The 21,473-nt window shown below is 42.2% G+C and overlaps 1 protein-coding gene across 2 annotated transcripts in view; it reads right to left on the minus strand.

Annotated features, from left to right (window-relative positions):
* VWF (von Willebrand factor) overlaps positions 1-21,473 on the minus strand; it is a 231,676-nt gene that overhangs the window by 48,674 nt on the left and 161,529 nt on the right. For both annotated transcript variants that reach the window (XM_084624575.1, XM_084624574.1), the window contains exons 35-39: positions 20,799-21,019; positions 19,287-19,479; positions 15,953-16,297; positions 4,974-5,179; positions 76-178 (exon numbers count right to left, since the gene is read on the minus strand). In XM_084624575.1, coding sequence (XP_084480701.1) covers positions 76-178; positions 4,974-5,179; positions 15,953-16,297; positions 19,287-19,479; positions 20,799-21,019 — 1,068 coding nt within the window. The remainder of the gene's footprint in view (positions 1-75; positions 179-4,973; positions 5,180-15,952; positions 16,298-19,286; positions 19,480-20,798; positions 21,020-21,473) is intronic.

Genomic DNA, 21,473 nt, shown 5'->3' on the forward strand with positions numbered 1-21,473 from the left:
AAACCACACTTAGATCAAAATAAGCAAAGTAGAAATTTTTAAAAATATATATATTTAGATTAAATAACAGTTTACGTTTGGCAGTAGGGCAAGGCTGGGTAGTGCAGTTTATTATCCTGTTCTCAAGACACATGCAGATCTTGCAGGGCTCGTTGAAAGGAATCCATGTTTCCATGTGCTGCATAAAAATAACAGGTTGTAAGAGAGAAAGGAAATCTTCTGATCATTGGTATGCAAACTGCTGGAGGGAAAATGAACTAATCTGGAAAATCAGAAGACTACATATGGGACTGTTTTGCTTCTTCTGATAACTGTAAGAATCCAGAGAACTACACAATTTAGAAATTAGGTTATACTGAGATTTAGCAAGAGATGCAAAGAATGCATCAATACAGTGAGAAATGATCATTGTTTTATGCATGCATAATGTTCAGACTTCATGAGTGCAACTGCAAGCTACTGTAAATAATACATCACAATGGTGGTGGTATACACACTATGACTGGATGTGCTGGAGTAATAAGAGAAACAATGAGGTGTTGGAAGTATTTAGAAGTAGCAGCCTTTTTCAGATTATTAGTATTTAAGCATATCAGAAATAAAGAAACAAAAGCCTATTTTAAGCTGAGAATGTTTCAAAAGAACACGTTAGAATTCCCACTGCATTGGATTCTGGACAGAGGCTAAATTAATACCAAATCAAACACTGTAATTCCTTTGAGATATTCCTTAATGGTAATAAATGCATAGAGAAATTGATAGTGATGTGCATGATTGTCCCTCAGTGCTGGCTATATTGGAAAGAGGGAAAAGTTGGAAAGTAGAGATGTTGGTCCTTGAGTTCATGGACAGCTAAAAAGAACTGTTTACATTTAATATTCAAGTGAGGAGGCAGGTGGTGGAAAGATGTTTTATGGATAATTAAAATATATTTGCATAATCAAATCATGCTTTGAATGAGAGCCTATGGAGTAGTACCATGGAGGAGAGACTATTGTCCAGAAAAAACCTTTGGGGACTTTCTTGATAAAAGCGTGCTGTGATCCTTATTAATGCAAGAAGAAGGGTGATGTCTAGGCTGACAACCACTTAGCCCTGAAAATGCTGTATGTAAGCATTATATGAGTCAAAAAGGTCTTTTAGACAGCATTAAATGTGAAGGTTAATAGTGGGACTACAACAAGAGAAGCAACACATTGAAGCAAACTGATAGAAAGATCTAGCAGCCTATAAAACAAAGGAAGTGAGGCTAGTAAGTGGTCAGTCTGTGGGGAATCTGTCTCAGTGGAGGAAAGTTCACATAGGTAAGTTGCCAATAAACAGCATTATCCCAGGGATTGTGGAAGCACTGCATGTGTATTGTCTGACCATTTAATAGAACGTGATTAGAGTTGTCTGCAGCTGGACTAAAGAGGATGTCATGTTATTTCTTGTATATTTTCAAAACCAACAAACAGTGAAACACGGAAGCCACTTGAACTTTTCAAGACACAATGAAATTATCACAAATCTGCTTTCAAAAATACTTTGTCCTCAGTGCTATGGCAGGCTTTTCCTCAACATATCAGTAAGAACCTCTCTATAACCAAGACCTGGGTTAAAGCAATCTGAGTTGTTAGACACACCTCACATATGGACTTCCTGTAGCTTTGTGCTGCTCTATGGTCACACCCCTTTGCCATGGTCCCACCCTTCCTTGGAAAAATAGTGACAGAGGCCACTCATATAAGAGCTGTTCGCTGATCTGGTAGGGAAACCTTCCACCGCTCCTCCCTGGACAGGCAGTGGCCTCCCTTGTTCCTGGATTACTACACTCTGCCTTCAGGTGGGCTGGGGTTTCTCCCAGAGGACTGAGGACTCAGCCTCCAATAAACTGATCAGAGGACCCTCTCTGTGTGGTGTCGCTAGAGGACACTGCAGCAGCAGCACCAGGTTGGGGTATCAGTAGCAAGGGCCCTTCAGACACAGAGCCGACTGCTGGGATTGTGTTGGTGGAGCTGCCCAAAGCAGAAGATTTCAGAGTTAACAGCCCATTGAGATGCATGTGACAGTTTGTACCTTTTAGGGTTACCGTTTCAGGCTCTGTGCAGACAAAAGGCGGACATCACTGCATCTGTTACATTCAAGGAGTACTTGTGGCACCTTAGAGACTAACAAATTTATTTGAGCATAAGCTTTCATGAGCTACAGCTCACTTTATGCTCAAATAAATTGGTTAGTCTCTAAGGTGCCACAAGTCCTCCTTTTCTTTTTGTGAATACAAACTAACACGGCTGCTTGTGCCTTAATCTGCACCTGTCCTATACATCCCTTACAGAAATACTGTGGTGATAGCACTAGAGTCCTTGAGATGAGTGGGAGCTGTGCACAGTCGAGAACTTAAACAAAAAGGTTTAGGCTTGTAATGGTACACAGTGCAAGAGAACACATTTGTCAGGCAGCTTTCTCTCTTCAGAGACAGAATCAAAATGTATTCTGCTCCATCCACATTAGGTCACCCGTGTTAAGCAACTGGTGTCTACCAGTCCATTAAAGGGTCAGGTAAGTCCAGCTTCACTATTTAAAACACAGATTGAAAATCTGGCCATAATTTGTCTTTGATCAGAGGCACTGAGTGCCCGGGACCCCTAATGCCGTTAATAGGAGCTGCAGGTGCCTAGCACCCCCTCTGAAAAATCTGGCCCTTGATTTTGAGCTTGCCTTTTGCCTTCTTGCCTAAATAATTTCAAAACTTCCTGTGACTATTATGTACATTAAATTAATTCTTTAATATAAATTCTTTATATGTCACTATCAAATCTACAAGAACAGTCATTGCTGGGATGAATGGATCATTACCTATTCTTACAGTAATACTTACACAATACCAGCAGGTGGCACTAATGCATAAACCATATTAATATACGAGAGACGCTCCTTACAAGCAAGGCTTTCGTACTACATTAAGCAGCCTCAGGGTCATATATAACTGTTAATATATGCTAACATCAGTAGAATTTCTGCTGTGGACTGGCAAGCAGTATGAAGATTACATTGACAATGTAGTTGTGTAGTGCCTATTTTAATAAATCAAGTGCATCTTTCATCATTACTGAATCATTCATAACAGCCGAGAGTTTGCTATATAGTTTTATATTTTGTCATTATGACAATTAATGTAAACAGTGCTTAATTTAAACAGAGCAATTGCCCTTCCAGAAGTTTTATGCATAGATGTTCTGGTCTTCCTTTTGTTTTAATCAGTTGTAAATGTCTATAACATGCATTATTGCTGAAATATTAGTCTAATTTTTTTACCAGTGCACATCCATTAAAACAAATTCTACTGTTCTGCCTGAAAAATAGGAAATCCATCTAAAACTCTCTCTCTCCCTCCAACATGTAAAAGAGTGTGTCTGTTACACTAAGCATGGTCCATAAAATAAGAACCAAGCCAGATCTCAAAATGAATTCAAACCAGAAACAGACTTGCACTGCAAGAAGAAAAGCCTGTCCTCATTACATTCCCATGACAGAGCTGCAGACCTAAGAAGTTTGATTGACTTTTAGATAAGATTCAGATATGGCACCTAAAAGTTTACATGTTTATCAGAACTGAACATGGACTCGGAACCTTCTTGAGTCTTGCCCATAACTATAGAGTTATATGCTCTGCTCAGACCCTGCATGGAAAGGAGCAAAACTTCTCCCTTCCTCAGTGCTGCACAGTGGAACCGGGCAGGCACGCACACGCATGAAACAACAACTTGATGGGTCTCTGTGTAAGCCAGGGAGCACTGGGGCGGGGGTGGGGAGGGAGGGTAGAGCTTGGGAGCACCTACAATATATGTGGCATGGCCCTTGGACAATCCACCTCATAGCACATGGCATATTTCTGCACATGTTAACAGTGAAGCATTCACTTCTCTTTCATGGACCAGGCTCCTCTCCCAGGGTGGAGCAGCACTCAGCCACCATGTGGAAGATGATACCAAAATGGCTCACTATACAGCTAGTGGTGGGAAGGGACCTGAAGAGAGCATACAGGGACAGGCACTCCATGTGTCAGACAAAGAACTGCTGGTAGGGGCCATCTGTTATCATGGATTTCCAGTTTCTGTGGTTTTTAGACCATACCAGTAATACCTCCCTTTCTATGCTTGCCAGAGGTCCCGTCCCGCACTTAGCTGAGGGGAGTGGATTTTCAGTGGGACAGAACCCATGGATTTATTAAAGGAAACATTCCTTTTCTGTCCATTTTTGAGTGGAAGGGGACATTACAGCCTGAGATTGGACCAGGCTACTCTTGTCACTCTTGTGCTAACTGCTGAGAAAGTTTCAGGGTTGGTCCACACTGCCAACTTATGTTGGTATAATTATGTTGCTCAGGGGTGTGGATTTTGAGCAGCATGGTTATACCGACCTAACCTCTGGTTTAGACAGTGCTATGTTGATGGGAGGGCTTTTCCCATCGATATAGTTACCGCCTCTCGGGGAGATGCAGTACCTACTCCAACAGGAGAAGCTCTTCCATCAGTGTAGTTCCAGCACCTATGCTGTAAGTGTAGACTAACCCTTGGAAACCTTCCCAGTGCCTTGCCATGGAAGTAAGATACACTCACAGCATAAGGAACCCCAGGAGTCTAGTTTTATGTTTAAACTGGTGTTTGCTGGTAAAAGCCTGCTGGAAGGAAATAGATCTCTTAGTAAATAGCAGTTTATGCCATTCCCCACTCCCCTCAATCTTCCTCCCTGCTTCTTCCACACAAATTTGTCATGCATTTCCTGGTCTCAACAGCCCCAGATGTGAATTTTATGTTGAGCCTAGCCAATTTCACACTGGGGGAGCTGCATGGGGCAGACAGTCGGCCAGCCATGAGGAAGCAGACTGAAAAATTGTCTGAAGGGAAAAATAGGCAGACTTATCAGATATAGATTCATTTGTCAAAACACATCCTGACAACTCTGTAGATAAGCAGTAACTAGACAGCTACCTGATGGCGTGTTCCATCTTCGGCAACGCATTGTCTGCAGACTTCCTCGTCAACACAATTACTATTTAAAGTCACCTGTCCGGGTGGACAGAAGCAGCCTTCTGTGGGATAGTCCTTGCAGACACTGATGCTGGTGCTGTTCTCACAGTGCTTTGTGCAGCTTGTTCGACAGTGATCATATATCAAAGAGCCGGGGCATTTTACAGCTGTAAGAAGACGGACGAGAACACTTCAGAAGAGATGTGAAACTCAAAGCAATCATTTCACTTATAGTTTTCTCTAACACTTTTTCAACCTGATTGCCTTTAAGGATATATTGATTATAGCCTCCATGGTGGTCAACATTTTTCAAAATAAATTTGTAAAGCAAACAGAAAACATGGATCTCTTTGACACAGGGTTTGATAAAGGGTTTAGAAAAGTTTAAAAAAACTGGGTATGTTTAGTCTCAAGAAACAAAGACTGAGGAATCTGATATCAGTCTTCAAATACGTTAAGGGCTGTTATAAAGAAGACAGGATCAACTGTTCTCCACATCCACCAAGGGTAGGCCAAGAAGTGATTGACTGAATCTGCAACATAGGAGATTTAGGTTAGATATTACGAAAAACTTTCTAACTAGAAGGATAGTTAAATGTTGGAATAGGTTACCAGGTTGTGGAATCGCCATCATTGGAGGTTTTTAAGAACAGGTTGGACAAACTCCTGTCAGGGATGGTCTAGGTTTACTTGGTCCTGCCTCAGCACAAGAGGATGGACTAGACAACCTCCTGAGGTCCCTTCCAGCCTTACATTTCTATGATTATAAGGGTTCCATCTGACCCTATAATCAATGTCAAACAATTGATGGCCTAACTTCTGTCCTGACTGACACCCCATGCAGAATCATTGGGCCAGATTCTTAACTGGTGTAAAATGGAATAACTCAATTGACTTCAGTAGAGAGATGCTTATTTACACCAGTTGAGCATCTGGCCCATTTATTTCCAGGGGTATAAGGCAAGGTAGAATTTGGGACCACCATTACATTTATTAAGGTAGCAATGTTTACACAGTGTGATCGGGAGATCTCCAAGAGAGAGACGGGCACTGTAGGAATTTGGTGATTTGGTGTGAGGCAATATTCCCTAGGAACCAAAGAAAGGCCAATGACAGCATCTTTTGGAATTCCAAAACCTAACCCCAAACTGGTGTCCTTTGGATTCCAGTCCTACTCATGGACAGGGTTTCAGAACTACATTCCCTCCTCTCTGAGCCAATGAACAAAACTTATACTGAGGGGTTCATGCTGTTGAAGATGCCAACTTTCAAATGAGCCATAAAATTAAGGCTCTGGCCCCTTGTCAACATTAAACATCCTATGGCACTTTTCATAAGAGAGTAGGATGTTCTTTATGTCAGTGGATGCTTCTCCTTCTTCTTTGGATCAAGCCTACAAAGACTTCTCTGCCCAAATCTATAGGCATCTATCTTAGGGTTTTATGCTGCTGCCCAGCACATCTGATCACCTTCCATGCACATTCAATAGCAATAGTGAAGTCCCTTGCAGACCATAGCACCTCTCTTTCCTCCCTTCTCCTCTTTGGCTGGCATTTGAGAAGCCAGCTGGGTTCAGGCAGCTCCTCTCTATTCATTCAGCAAACCAAATCCTTGACTCACAGATGTGCTTCCAAGAAGCTCCCACAAACACTTTCCCCCTTAATGTATGATAAATTTGGTGTTTGGGTATGTGTGATGCAGACAGGAGGGGCAAGAATTTAAAACTATGTCTTCCCCTCTTCCCATTTAAAACAAACAAAAAAAATTATTTTCATAACCAAGGAAGGACACAGCACCACTTGGCAAAAGAAATGAACAAGCTTACATGAAATGCATTTGCTGGAAGTGTCTACAGGCCAAGGTGACAGGGAAAATAGATTAATAGATTCTAAGGCCAGAAGAGATGACTGTAATTCATTTAGTCTGACCTTCTGCATAACACAGGCCATAGAACTTCCTCAAAGTAATTGCTTTTGACCTACAGCGTATCTTTAAAAAAACCCATCCAATCTTGATTTAAAAGTTGCCAGTGATGGAGAATTCACCACAACCCTTGGTAACTTGTTCCAATGGTTAATTACTCTCACTGGTAAATATTTATGCCTTATTTCATGTCTAGCTTCAACTTTGAGCCCTTGGATCTTGTTATACCTTTGTCTGCTAGACTGAACAGTCCAATATCAAAATTTGTGAGTTGGCAGAGTGAAGGGAAGGGGGATACTCCATGCAAAGCAGGAAAATCACTCCCAACTTCCCTTTACCTCAGTGGTGGAATTATAACCAGGAGATTCTAGGAGCCCATGACTATCACCTCTAACCCATCACAGCCTCAGTTCTGGCTGCTCCCCCAAGATTTTCAGATAATGCAGGCTCTGCTGTGGAACCTTTTGCTATGAGTGTGGCATTAAAAACCAATGACTACCCACACACATTCACCTTCTCAATCCAGCACTCCTCACCAACTGGGTGTTTCAGTATCTACACACCTCTAATGCTGAATAACTGTATGTCCTAAAGAGAGAAATAATCATTTTAAACTCTCTAAATAAAATGAACAGCAGAGGTCAAAAACAAGTAGTTAGTAGACTAGTTCTTCTGCCAGGTTAGCCTTCACCATTCCATGTGAAATCTAATTTGAGTTCCAGTTTCTTTGATGCCGACATAATTATTCCATGCAATCTATTCATTGTTATTGTAGTCACAGCTTGCACAGACTGTGTTAAAAAGGCAGCTTCCTCCTTCCAAGGAGGGAAAAGAATAGTTAGTATAATTTCCTGTAAACCTATGTAATATGTAACAAATTTTGAAGGGTCTTACCAGCAGATTTAAACAGTGACAAATACTGCAGCTGGTCAGTTTTGCTTTGAATTACTGTAGCTATTATTAATAACTATTGTTACTGGGGAATAGTGTGTGTGAGAGAGAGAGATGAGCTCCTGGGACGATGTTTCTGACCCAAGCAAAATAAGACATTTTAAAGTCCCCAGTAAAAGTTAAAGATGATATTCTATATCAGGTTCTGCTTTTTCCACAGAGATCCCCTGGAACAGAGATAGAATCATAGAATCACAGGACTGGAAAGGACCTTGAGAGGTCACCTTGTCCAATCAATGCACTCAAAACAGGACTAAGTGTTATCTAGACCATCCCTGACAGGTGTTTTTCTAACCTGCTCTTAAAAACCTCCAATGACAGAGATTCCACAGTCTCCGTAGGGAATTTATCCCAGTGCTTAACTACCCTGACAGTTAGGAAGTTTTTCCTAATGTCCAGCCTAAACCTCCCTTGCTTCAATTTAAGCCCATTGCTTCTTCATCTTCAATTGTAATCAGTAGGGTTCTCAGGACCTCACCCTTAGTTACCAATCAGGGACCTTAGTTATTATTCAGTGAAAGCCAGTTCAGTGATGGAGCAGAGATGATGGGATCATCTCTATGAATTTGTGAACCTGGGTGTTTTGTGGTCTATGGTAAGTCCACATTCTCTTTTATAAACAAAAATATTACACTTTGCTTTGCTTATTTTCTGATCTGCCTCTCCAATAGCAGAGAGGCTGCAAATCCTTGCAGCTGTAGTGCAGTAATAAGTGTGAGTCTGATACGCTTAGTTACAACCAAGGAGATTTTATTTTGGTTAGACTGGGACCACTGCTTAGTAGTGCACAAAATTGGAAAAAAGGAACAAATAGCCTATCTCCTTCCCCCTCAAGTCCTTTGCACAGTAGGCAGGTGCAATCTTTGTCCTTGCACTTCTGTCAAGGGTTTGTCAATGAGAGTGGCTCTAGAAAACCCTTAGGGGGATGGAGAGCAGTGAAGGTGTTGCTCTGACCAGCTCTTTCCATGTCAGCTGGTTGAAGTGGGACAGTGCAGATAAGTAGAGCACCCCACCCCACCCCATCCTGTGTTCTCCCAGCTTTTATGCATGGCTCAGGCACCATATCTCCAGATGCCCCATCTCCTACTCACGCCATGACTAAGCTCCAAACTAACCCTGAACCCTGAACTAGAAAGAAGGCTTGTGCCATCTAGGGCAGAAGTATCCAGCAAACAAGAATAAAAATAGGTGTCATATTAAACTTCCTCCAGCATCAATGAAATTGCTTTAATTCCTCCCTGAAACTGGTCTTGGCTTGCTATAAACCTGGAGGGTAAAAGAGAGCTGTTAAGGAAGGATTTAATGTTAGTCATTTCAAAATGTTACCTAGAGCAAGTTTGATTCTTAAAAATCTTCCAGGAATTTGGAAAGAAAACATGACTTTCCCCCTTGAATGAAGCTCAGTGGACAGGGCTGAAATGACAGCAGGATCTAAGGGAAAACATCTGCCCTGGCAGACCACATAGAGACACAAGGATCTCAGATGATTTCTGTAGTAAAATAATCCCATACATCTAGATTTGGAAATACTTTCCGTTCCATATGGAAACCAGTGGACTACAGCCAGACAAAGGCAGACAGGGAACTCCTGCCTCTCCTCTAAAGACCTTCCCTGTGAGCATGGCCATAAGAAGGGAGGAGCGGGCCTATCTTCCTTCCCTTTATCTCTTTGTGTATTTGTAGGGCCCTGGTCACTACTGTCTCACAATCAGTAATAGAGTCTGTCCGCACAACACCCCTATGAGGTAAAGGAGTATTATCCCCATTTTAGAGATGGGGAACTCAGATACCGGATAGATTACCTGACCTCCTGTGATCACACAGGAGACCAGTGAGCCAGGAACTGAAACCTGGTCTCTTGAATCATAGGCCTTGTCTTTAGTTCAGGTTTATACCTCATGATCAACCCTGGTTTTTCTCTTGAACACAGTACACATTCAGACATCTCTATCAGTGCCACACAGAGGCAGCCATCACACTCTGAGTTACAGGGCAGACCATGAGGTTGCTTTTAACGTGTGTTGCTACCACAAGGTTAATGCAGTGCAAATGTGTAGCCACAGGCACGCACAACAAATTAGATATAGTTCTCCAGTCCCTTCCCATAAAGCCCACTGGGAACCCATTCCTGTGTACTATCTTGTCATCTACCTGTGCTCTGACCTCTGACTGAGAGTGATCTACCTTCATATCCCTGTGCTCAGTATCCGTGGTCCCACCCTGCTTGCAGTGTCTCCAGCTTCACTCATCTCCGGTCTTTGCAACAGCAGAATAATGGCTCTCAAAGGAGCCCATCTGTCAGCATGCAGCCACCTGGCCATATGAATCTTAGTGCAGCTTTGGGCCAAAGTGAGGAAAGCCTGTTTGACGCTACGAAGAGGAATATGGAACTGTACAATGGTATATCTCAACAGCTAGAGGAAGAAAATGGAATGAAACAACCAGATAGCAGTGCAGAGATGAGATAAAGGGGTTCAAGGTAAGGTTCCAGGAGACCAAGAATAAGACAACCTGTCCGCTTTACAATAAGCTGAACTGTGCTCTGAGCAGTCCAGCATCCTATCCACTAGACCATCCTTCTTCCTCGAGTATAGGGGACCAGCTGAGGAGTGGCCAGCCCTCAAAGACTTTAAAGGTGAGGGGCTCAGGCCACATATTTGTCCCTTCCCAAGAAGACAACCAAATGGGGTGGGGGCAGAGAAAGAGCAAACCCCTGGAAATGGCCCCTCTAAGTAAAGATGGACTCACCTTTTATAGGTCATTTTTATAGGGAAGTGGCTGCATGTGCTATAAACGATCCAGGGCTATTAATACAGCACTTGTCACCAGCACTTATTTTTTAAAAAGGGTTTCCCCCCAACGTTACAGTGATATTACCAAACAGAAAGGTGAATCACTACTGTGTGCCCTGCAGTTCCCAAGTGCTTGCCAGCTTCTCTTGCTTGCAACTGATTAATTAAATTGCAACAGAAAATCACAATTAGCACTGATGTCCTAAAATAAATAGGTTTCAGAGTAGCAGCCGTGTTAGTCTGTATTCGCAAAAAGAAAAGGAGGACTTGTGGCACCTTAGAGACTAACACATTTATTTATTTTGCTTATGCTCAAATCAATTTGTTAGTCTCTAAGGTGCCACAAGTCCTCCTTTTCTTTTTATAAAATAAATAGGTTAACTCTCCAGGACCATCATTTTGTTCTGACACTGTACAGTGTCTAGCACAACTGGGTGCTGGTCTGTGACCAGGGCTCTGAGGCACCACAGTAATACAAATAATAAATAATAACAAATAACGTCTATCATAGTGATGCAGCCAAATGAAAACAAGGAAGGGAACGAAGGCAGAAGATGCAGGAGAAGGAACAGCAACAACAAGTCCCCAACTTTCCTCAAGGGAACACAGGAAAAAAAAGCAGAAACAGATGTGGATCTTTATGATGTAGTGATAATTCTTTCTGTTACATGTTGAGATACTGCAGTAATGAGCAGGGTATAAATAGAGATTGATGGATAATAGATAAATAGACTATGTTACTATTGTGCACATGATATACCACACAAGGATTCCAAGTGAAGACACTTGATACCTAGTGAGGGCATTTATAATCTGTCCTATTTTACCCTTAAAAGCAGGGATGATTTTAAAAAAAAAGGGGGATTTCAATCCTGCAGGAAACGCTAATATTTTGATATTTGTTTTCATCCTAAATTAGGATGAAATGTAGAAATATCAAAACATCCTAAGGAGCAAAAAGTTCAGAAAAATTTTGATTCAGAAATGTGGAAAAGTTTTCAGCTGAAATGAAACATTTTGTTTAGGGTCTAGTTAACAGCAGTCTCTGCATGATCCCAAGCCACCACAATGCCTCTTGGGAGTTGTAGTTCTAGGCTCCTCATATCCCCATTCACCCCCATGGGGAAGTCTCTCAGGATACACTGTGGTCTCTTTCTGTGGTAGTCCAATGACACACCGTGGTGGCTCAGCCACAGAGAGTGATCATGGAGAGTAGGGCCCATAAAAGAAAAGAGGTACGTGTGCAATCCAGAATTTCAACTACCAGAGGCATTGCGGTGACTCAGGTGGACACAGAGATTAATGCCGACCCGAAGCAAAATATTTCATTTCAATTTTTCTGACAGAAAATTCTGCCCAAACCACTTTTCCTCTGGAAAATTTCAATTCTGACAAAATCCCATTTTTCAACAGGAAAATTTAATTTGATTTTTTTTTCAAATATCCCTACCTGCAAGTTATTTATTACTAGGATATGTGCAAGACAATCTAACAAAGGTACTATCTTTGCAGTGTTTCCAAAAGTAAATATCTCACAGCAACCAAATCCACTGAAACCACTGCCAGAAACCTTGCTGTGCTGATTCCTTCCCTTTTCAGTCCTCAATGGCCCTCAAACTTGACCATTCTTTTAGGGTTTGGTGGTTCTTTATTTCTCCATTGCTGTATTACAGATTACACTCCATCTCTGAGAACTGGAGAAGAGTAGATGGGCTTGCACTTAGAAACAAGTATTTAATACCCACCATGCTAGATGACTTCAGAGATCGCTTACATACACACAGCTAGGTGGTTAACAAGAAATAGGGTGACAGAGAGCTGTCCAGACCCAAAGGCAGCCAAATACACAACAAGAAGTTTGGATTTTTAGCCCAATGACAATATAGATCTGGATTTCAACCAAAACTGTAAAAATGCCATGAGAACAACTTTTACATTAGAAAACCTCTGTGGGAATCTGGGGGTGGGACAGAGCTGGTAGCACCCAGAGGAAGCTGGCTTATAACTCTGAAGAGTTCAAGGTAGGGGAAAATGGAAGACTGGGGGGCCCTTCCCAAAAGGCAGCAAGGGTGGTGTTGGTCCCAAGGCAGGTGGAGGGAACTAGAGGCGAAGCTGGGGAAGGGGCCCAGTTTATACTTCTGAAGCCCACAGTGTCACAGTCCTTTTCCAGGCCTGGATCCAATGGAAGATGAATCCAGAATTTGCAATCTGGACTGAACCCCATTCACAGAGCTCATGGACATTCAGACCTGCAGTACCGGTTCAAAGCCAACCCTGGAAATAACTAGACAGCCTAAAATTTTTATTGTTTTTTAAAAGACACAACTTTGCTTATGGACAGATCCTATTCCGAGATGACTAACCTTTCCTAAGTAAAAGCACTGCTACTGTGTAAGATACACTTCTTATAATATTGCTCATTTGCAACATGAATGCTCATAGGCTAGGTCAACAGCTGTATAAACAATCAGATTTTCAGATAACTAAGCTTCCCTTCCACCCAAAGATGATAAGAGTCTCCATGATCTTTGCATTAAACCGTATACTAATTCTACAGCCCTCTTCAGCACATACCTAACAAAATGGGTAAGCACATTCAAGTCATACATGTTCTGTGCCCCGAAGTAATACAGCTAGTACAGCTTACTGTGGACTAGATGGTGGGCTGCTTAAGTGCAGCTGTGCGGTGTGTGGGGAGTGTACAAGGAGTCTTTGCATTCTCACACCAGGGTCAGCTAGAGTTCTAGTCCACGCATTCCCATGAACACAAGAACTGTTTCCAACCAGTGCCCCCATAACAGCCATCCCGAAGAGGGCAGGGGGAGAAGGAGAAGGAAGTTGGAGCATGGCTCTGCCCCTACTGAATTGACCAGTGGTGCTGGGCTGGCATGGAATGGAGAGCATGCTACACCCCCTTAAGTGATGTTGCAAGTAGACATATTCACCCAGCCCAGCTGGGAGCTCAGGGAAGAATTGTGCCGCTGAAGTGTTGCCATTCTGCATTGCCCCAATATGGGCTGGTGTCTAATTTAGCCCTGTATAAATAGCCTGGATTCACTGAAAAAAATCTTATCTAGTGGAATGCCATTGTTTATAGGTTTGTAATGTTATAGAATGATTAAGCGACGCTGTCTATTGAGTCGTTAATGTATTCTGCACAATGTCCCAGTAATCAACCATTTTATTTTTGGCAGCTATACACATGCACCTGCTTTCAAAAAAGAAAATGCCATTGTTAAGACACCAATGGCTGTTTTATGTAACTAGTAGTTAAACTGGGGAGTTCTTTGGGTGTCCTGGTGCAGTGCATCATACGCTGGGAATTTGAGGAACGCAGAGAAGTTGTTAAGAAGCCTCTTTGGCATTCTAGCTTGGATGTTGCGATTTGGAAAGTCTGGTTGAAGTCCTCAAATCTAAGCAATGGCAGGCCATGTTCTCTCTCCATTTTCTAGGATTATATGCCATATAGAACGTTCAGAGTGTATTGATTCTTAAAAGATTGATCTGTAACAATAATGTTCTCCAAAACTTGCTTTGAAAGTGAAGGTGGACATTAACTCGGGGATCAGGCCAAATTCACTTTCCTCTTTTTTTTTTTTCCTATGCTCCACTCAATTTGGGCCTGAAACATGAAGAAAAACAATCCCTGTGATGCCTCGTATAGTGCCATGCAATGTGGATGCTCGATGGACAGCATTTTTGTTACATCAAGTCCTTCAGGGGTTGGTTCTCAACCTGTGGGATGGAGAGTGAATAGGGAATGAGAAGGAAAAATAAAGATAAAGAACAAAAGTATAAAAACTGGGGAAAACCATACACAGAAAATACACAGAAAGGGGGGAGAAAAAAAAGAGAGACAGAAGAGAAGGGGGAAAGATAAGAAAGAGGGAGGCAGACAAAGAGAACGAGAATGACTGGAACATGGTGACCATGCCAGCGCATTGAATAAGGGAATATTTGGAGGGAAGGTGACCCATGTTCATATCCATCATAAACAGAGGGCTGTAAACAAAAAAGTTGAGAGCGCCAGTGCCTCGTCTGCATATCCTAGTACAACAAGCCTTGCACAGAAGGCAGGAATATTCATGGGGACAATACATGGCATCAGCAGCCCCAATAGTCACTTATCTTTATTTGTTGAGGTTCACACGTAGTGCCCATCAGCAAATCTCTGGGCACATGTGCAACGCAACTGCTTAGTGCATATGATGTCTTCCTCTGTGGTAGGTCTGTCAGTATGTATAGCGGTCACAGGTAGAAATTCATGCAAGCGGATGAGAATTGGCGGATGAGTAAAGATATAAGAAACCTATTGATCCCAGGCCAGACACACACATCTTTCCTCTCTCTACATATCTCTGGCCATCTGCACTGCTAACACCCTTGCCATATTCTCCCCCGCCCCACAATCAATGGCTGCACACCTGTGACCTCTTCCCCTCCAACACATCCCCACTGGGATTCACAGAGCATGCCGAGCAATTTACTACTGACTTGGTCAGTAACTTGCAGTGTAACTGGCACTGCTCTGGGAGGGGAATGTGACGCATACAGTGGGTGTTTCTGAACTTCTCTGCCGCAGGCTACCAGCCAATAGCCTGTTTTCTCACACACTGAAAGCCATATGAATTTGCCCTGGTACCAGCAATCGATGGATCAGCAGTGCAGAATCCAAGGATAGTCAGGGAAAGCCATGATTTGCACCAATGGAGTGTGTCCTAATGAGAAGCAAGGGTAAGTACCATTGGTGCAAATTGTAACTTTCCTTATCTTCAGGTAGGTTCTGTATTGATGCAGCTACATCTGCAGCTGCCATCAATTACTGGAATCAGGGCTGATTCCCAGTACAGGCAAGGTCTCCGATTCATATTTGGTATGGAAGGTCTGGGGGGTCTGCACAGTTGTACACTCTCATATAGTAATATTTCCCTTCTGCATGGTCTTCCTAGGCCCTATGTATCTTCAGCTGTCCCTGTCTGTTACCCTCTGTTCTGCTAAATTAACAGGAGCATGTATTTTACTGATGCACCTTTTCCCATACATAGCAGTTGAATGGATAGTGAGGAATAAATTTAAATTAGGCTGCACGTTAAAGTAATTATCTAACATGGAACATTACTTACACTGGAAATGTAAACTGGCACTTCTGTCATATGACAATGGGATTAGGATATTCACTCTATGCAGACAAATTGGAGACAATGGGAGTAGTAGTACTGAATAATTCACTGTGTTAGTTTCTGCATCAATTTTAGTGTATAATGAAACCATTACCACAAAACTCCGGCGATCTCCAAATGATGCAGACCCCATTTGTTCTGCAAACGTGAGCGTAGGAAGCTATAACCTCACAGATTTCATCCTCATAGCAGCTGTTTTCTTCACATGCAGAATAGAACATGTCTGGAGAGATTATTCTGTGGCATTGTGCAAACTGAGGTGAGCGCAGAACGTTGCACTTGGTAGTCGCATGTTCGGTGCATCTGTCGTCATCTCTCTTGATTTCACAGATTTTGCCTGGTTCTTTCACAGTCCATTCTTGAATAAATGTGCTGCTGTCAGATGTGACTGAGCCATTACTTAACATGAAGTCATTGCCATTGTTTTGGTCGCAAACCCCTAGGTGAGTGAGAAAAACGAAGGTTTAAAAACCATCAGCAGTCAAACACTTTTGAGCAAACGGAGACGAGGCAAACAGAGCTCCTAGGGGCTCAAAAGTTGAGCTGCAAGGGGAGGAAGAATGGGTTTTGCTTCTTACCGCTTCTTTATGATCTATATAGGCCTAAAAAATCTCAGGATGTTTTTTACTTGTTTATTAGGTTAGAAAACCCGGTTTTGTTATTTGGTATTCTATGGATGCCTGGAGAACCAGAGAGATTATGGCATCACAAGAGAGTGAAAGCTGAGCTATCGAGGGTATATCTACAGTGTACACTAAGCCCAGGTCTGTGGGAACCGGGCTTGTGGACTCGGTGTTTCCAAACTTGAGCATCCACATTGTATTTTAAACCTGGATTTACAATTGCTGGACCCAGGTCTCACAGCCAGGCTAATGCATCCCTACTGCACTACATGGACCCTCTGACTTAGGTCTGTGGCTTGACCTGTGACCACACTACAAAATGACAGGGCTTGGACCCAAGTTACAGCAGGACTCAGGTTCTGACCCCCTTTTGTCCCCCACCCTCCAGCAGAGTCCTAGGACCCAGGACCTGAGTGCTTAGTGACCCAAGTCAGCCTGACTTGTGTATGGCTGTAGCACAAACCTGAGTCAGAGCCCAGATTTAGTGTACACACCTGCGAGAGGAAGGGATTTTTAGTCTGTTTAAAACTCTGTGTTTTGCTGGTTTTTGTTAACACCTATTTAACTCAAAACACTGAAAAAAGTACTTGTGAAAAAAAAAAAAGAGTTCTGGAATAAAGATTCAAGACACTGCAAACTTCTTCAACTAAGGGGAGAGAATTACAGTTTGTAACGTATAACTGAGATCTCTACCAGGCCCTCCACTGAAAACAAGGAAGATCAGACTTGACATCCCTAAGGTAAAAAACAAATAGAAAAAACCCAAAACACACACATACACCCTCACAACCTACACCTTTCATGTCTTCTTTATACATCATAAAAAAATGGGGGACAAGATCTCCCTTTGCAGGTAGCATTTAAAGGTCCTGTGCTGGGAAAAGAACTGGTCTGAACAAGATAACTGTCAGAAAAGATGTAACTGGGACAAAGCCAAAAATCAAGCCATACGTTGCCAAGTGTCAGCAATAACATCAGTGGCTACCAGATCCTGTGTTTGTACTGGTGCAAATTGTTAATGCATGTATGTTTGGGTTAAAAGTTACAATTCTATTAACTATTTCACCTTCTCAAGCAGAAGCTGGTGTTATTGTTCCCAACAATCCACTTACTTCTTCCTTCAAACCAATCCTCCCAAGGAGGACATTGCTGAATTATTATTATATATTGTTCTTTTTATTATTGTTATTATATATTGTTAATTTAAATGTGGCAGGTCCTTTCCAAACACAGATGAAGATACAATTCCTAAATTTGATTAATGACTTATAGTTGCCCTTGTTGCATCCTAGAGAACTGTTTGTACTTGCAGGTGTTTAATTTCACCCTTTTCAGTTTGCATTTCTTTATTTTCCAGCACATTTTTAGGATTTTTTTGAAAATTTCAAGAATGTCCCAGTTAATTTTTGAGGGCAGAGGTGATGCCCCAATCATATATTACAAACTGAACAAAAGTCCTGCCCCATAGCTCAGAACCATTTGTTTACCAAGTTAGATGGCTCTTTTCCAACATTTTTTGAGTTACTGGTGAGAAAAAAGCCATCTTAAAACCCTGAAAAAGTAGGATTCTTTTCAGTCTTCTATAACTCAAAAAGAGATGGTGGGATTTTCTTTAAACTTCCCAAAGAGTTTCACCCCTAGGCTGGGATTAAGAATGGAAAATTTCAAGCCCAAAGGATTTTTTTCCAGAAACATACAAGCATTTGTAATGGGAGCAAACAAGCCAGGGGTATAACGTAGGAATACCATTGTCATAAACTATCCTGGTACAAGGTGTTTTTTTAAGCCGCACCTAGCACACTTTCCCCCCTATATTTAACAATAGAATTCCATATGTAGGCCCAATCCTGCAAGCTATTCCACCTAGATTTCTATGGCTATGTTATGTCTACACAGCCAAAAACCCACCACAGCAAGTCTCAGAGCTCAGGTCAAGTGTCTTGGACTCAAGGTGCTTGAGCCCAGGGTTAAAAACAACAGTCTAGATGTTTAAGTTCAGGCTGGAGCCTGGGCTCTGAAACCTGGCGAGGGTGGTGTGTCTCAGAGCCTGAGCTCCTGCTTGACTGGGAACGATTACACTGCCCTTTATAGCCCTGCAACTCAAGCTCTGTGAGTTGATCCAGGGCCTGAGACTAGCAGCCATAGAGGGTTTTTGGCTATGCAGAGATACCCAGAGAGATCTAGGTGGAATAGCTTGTAGGATCAGGCCTATGTATGGAATCTATGCCTATACCTAGAAGCAGCAGTTCTCAAACTGTAGGTCAGGACCCCAAACTGGGTCACAACCCCATTTTAATGGGGTCGCCAGGGCTGGCATTACACTTGCTGGGGTGTAGGACCAAAGGTGAAGCCTGAGCTTCACCACCTGGGGCTGGGGCCGAAGCCCAAGCCCTAGCACCACCGCCTGGGGCCAAAGCCCAAGGGCTTCAGCCCTGTGCAGTGGGATTTGGGCTTCAGCTCCAGCTCCCCGCCTAGGGTAGCAGGGCTCAGGCTTCATCTTTGGCCTCCCCACCCAGGGCAGCAGGGCTCAGGCGGGCTCAGCCTTCAGTCCTTCATGTAGTAATTTTTGTTTTCAGAAGGGGGTCATGTTGCAATGAAGTTTGAGAACCCCTGATCTATACCTATGTCTACACAGAACCCTGCTGGTTTTTCTGAGGTTCTATATGGCACATGGATTACCTCACACAGAGATGCTTGCAGAGTAGAGGCCCACACATACTTCTTGATTCTCTCCAGTTACAAGAAACCTCAATAATAATTACAGCCTCAAACGAGGCAGCTGAAAGAGGTAATTTTCAAACTTACCACAAAGGCCATATGTTTGTGAAGAAAAGCTCCTTGGGTCAAGATGAAGGGTAAATTCATTGTTTCTTGGAGTGAATGTGAAAATATGTCTGAGCTGGGAGAACCTGATCTCATGCATTATTGCTCCATAGATGGTGACTTCAAAGTAATCATCAGTATAGGGAACAGTAGTAATTTCTCCATTAACAGCAACCTGTTTCAAGAGGGTGAGAATACTCCATCATTTCTACCAACCAACCAAAATAAATTAAAGGTTATAGGGTCTAGATATTCCTAAATACATTTTAACTTCATAAGGGACTGAGGATCAAACTGGGTTGATTAAAGCCAAGAGAATACAAATAATATAGAGACCAGTTCAAGCTGCAAGCAGAGTCTCTGCTCTGAGTGTAGAAATGCATGAAATGGATTGTGTGCTCCTTTTTTGTGAGTCAACACTTTCCCATTTGCAGCATCACATAAGTATTTACTGGCTAACAGTCCAAACCTGTAAGGTGTTCAATGCCTTCTGCTGGATGTTGAGCACCCTCAGATTCCAGTGAGAGTTGAGGCCATACAGCACCTTAGAGGATCAGATCCAAATATCCTAATTTAATCATAATTAGCCTTGAATTTGGAACAAATAGTTCTCCTCTATTTACTGAAGAACTTCTGTATGGCCACAAAAATCATCCCATCCATTGACAAGGAACTATGGGCAACAATGAAAGAACCTGATGGCGATATAGGACTACAAAACATATATGGCACTGCAGACATTGTTTTAGTTGTGGTATGAGGTAACCTATGTAATTGTATCTGACTTGGAGCAAACACTGAATCTTTCTATAGACTACTGTTCATATATTATGTTGTTGTGCAAGGGTGTGAATAGATCTAGTTAGCTCTGCCTTGTATGTTAGTCAATACTTGTATGTCTGAGTTCCCTAAAATTGTATTAAAGCTTTGAACAGTAACATCATCCGATGAAGTGAGCTGTAGCTCACGAAAGCTCATGCTCAAATAAATTGGTTAGTCTCTAAGGTGCCACAAGTCCTCCTTTTCTTTTTGCGAATACAGACTAACACGGCTGTTACTCTGAAACTATTAAATTAACACCTGTTTGTCTATAAAGTGAATGTTAGACACATTGGGGCAGATTATCTGCTAGGGCTGAGATCCACTCAATGCAGCAGTTGCGTGAGAGTTCAGGAAGCCAGTTATGGCTCCCTGATTCTCTCTGGTTGCACCCTTGCACAGGTTAGAGCAGCTCATGGGCTCCAAATTCCATCCTCTTTGCATTGCCAGAGTAGTGCAAAGAAGCAAATTTGACACATCATATGGGCAGGGACTTTATTCTGGAATCAAAAATTATAAAGATTTTTGCAGCATAAGAAATAAAACACTGTAAATAGAAAAAAATTGGCACTGCAATAAAATACTGAAAAAGGAGAGCACAACTCTGTTCTCATAATCTGGAATATTGTCATTTGACCAGAGAATCATAAAGCTATTTCATTGCTCATGGCTTACTGTCATGTCACTAGAGAGCTGTATTGATTTGCCATGGTGCTTCACTTCTATGACATTCATACAGTTTAGTTTTGGTGTTGAACTGCATGCTCCATTGTGGAGAATCACTTCAATATCATGCTCTTTGTCTTGTAACAAGGTGTAGGAGCAATTGCCAGTCAGTTTAAAATCCAGCCCATCAAAGGTGACAATATGTCGGGTCGAACTGCCCATGCACATGCCTGCAAAGGTGAGGACAGAAAAAAGATCATTATCTCTGTAAAGCTGGCAGTCCAGGTGCCAGCTCTCGGCAAGGCTGCAGACATTTGCTGGAGACCAAACTAGTTCACTTATGTGTTAGTGTTGCTAAGTATAGGTGTTAGTCTTATAAAAATGTATTTAATGTTTACACTATATAAAATGTTAGTGAGTTACTGCATTCATTAATCTTATTTGTAATGTCTGTATTCCATGCTGTAAGGAAATATGTACGTTTTGCTTTATAACTTTGAAAATGTTTGCTCTAAACTTGCAAACTCCGATGGGAAGAGTGTTCCCCCTTCCCCCACTGCCCATACTGAAGATCAGAATCAGATGGGCCATCCAGGAACATTGCAGTACAAAGGCCCTATTGCACCTTCAAAATGTTACATGCAAGAAAGCTCGTCCAATGGTCTTGAAGGCAGAATGAAGGAA

This window comes from Lepidochelys olivacea, assembly GCF_965140295.1.
Source record: "Lepidochelys olivacea isolate rLepOli2 genome assembly, chromosome: 1".
NCBI lineage: Eukaryota > Metazoa > Chordata > Testudines > Cheloniidae > Lepidochelys > Lepidochelys olivacea.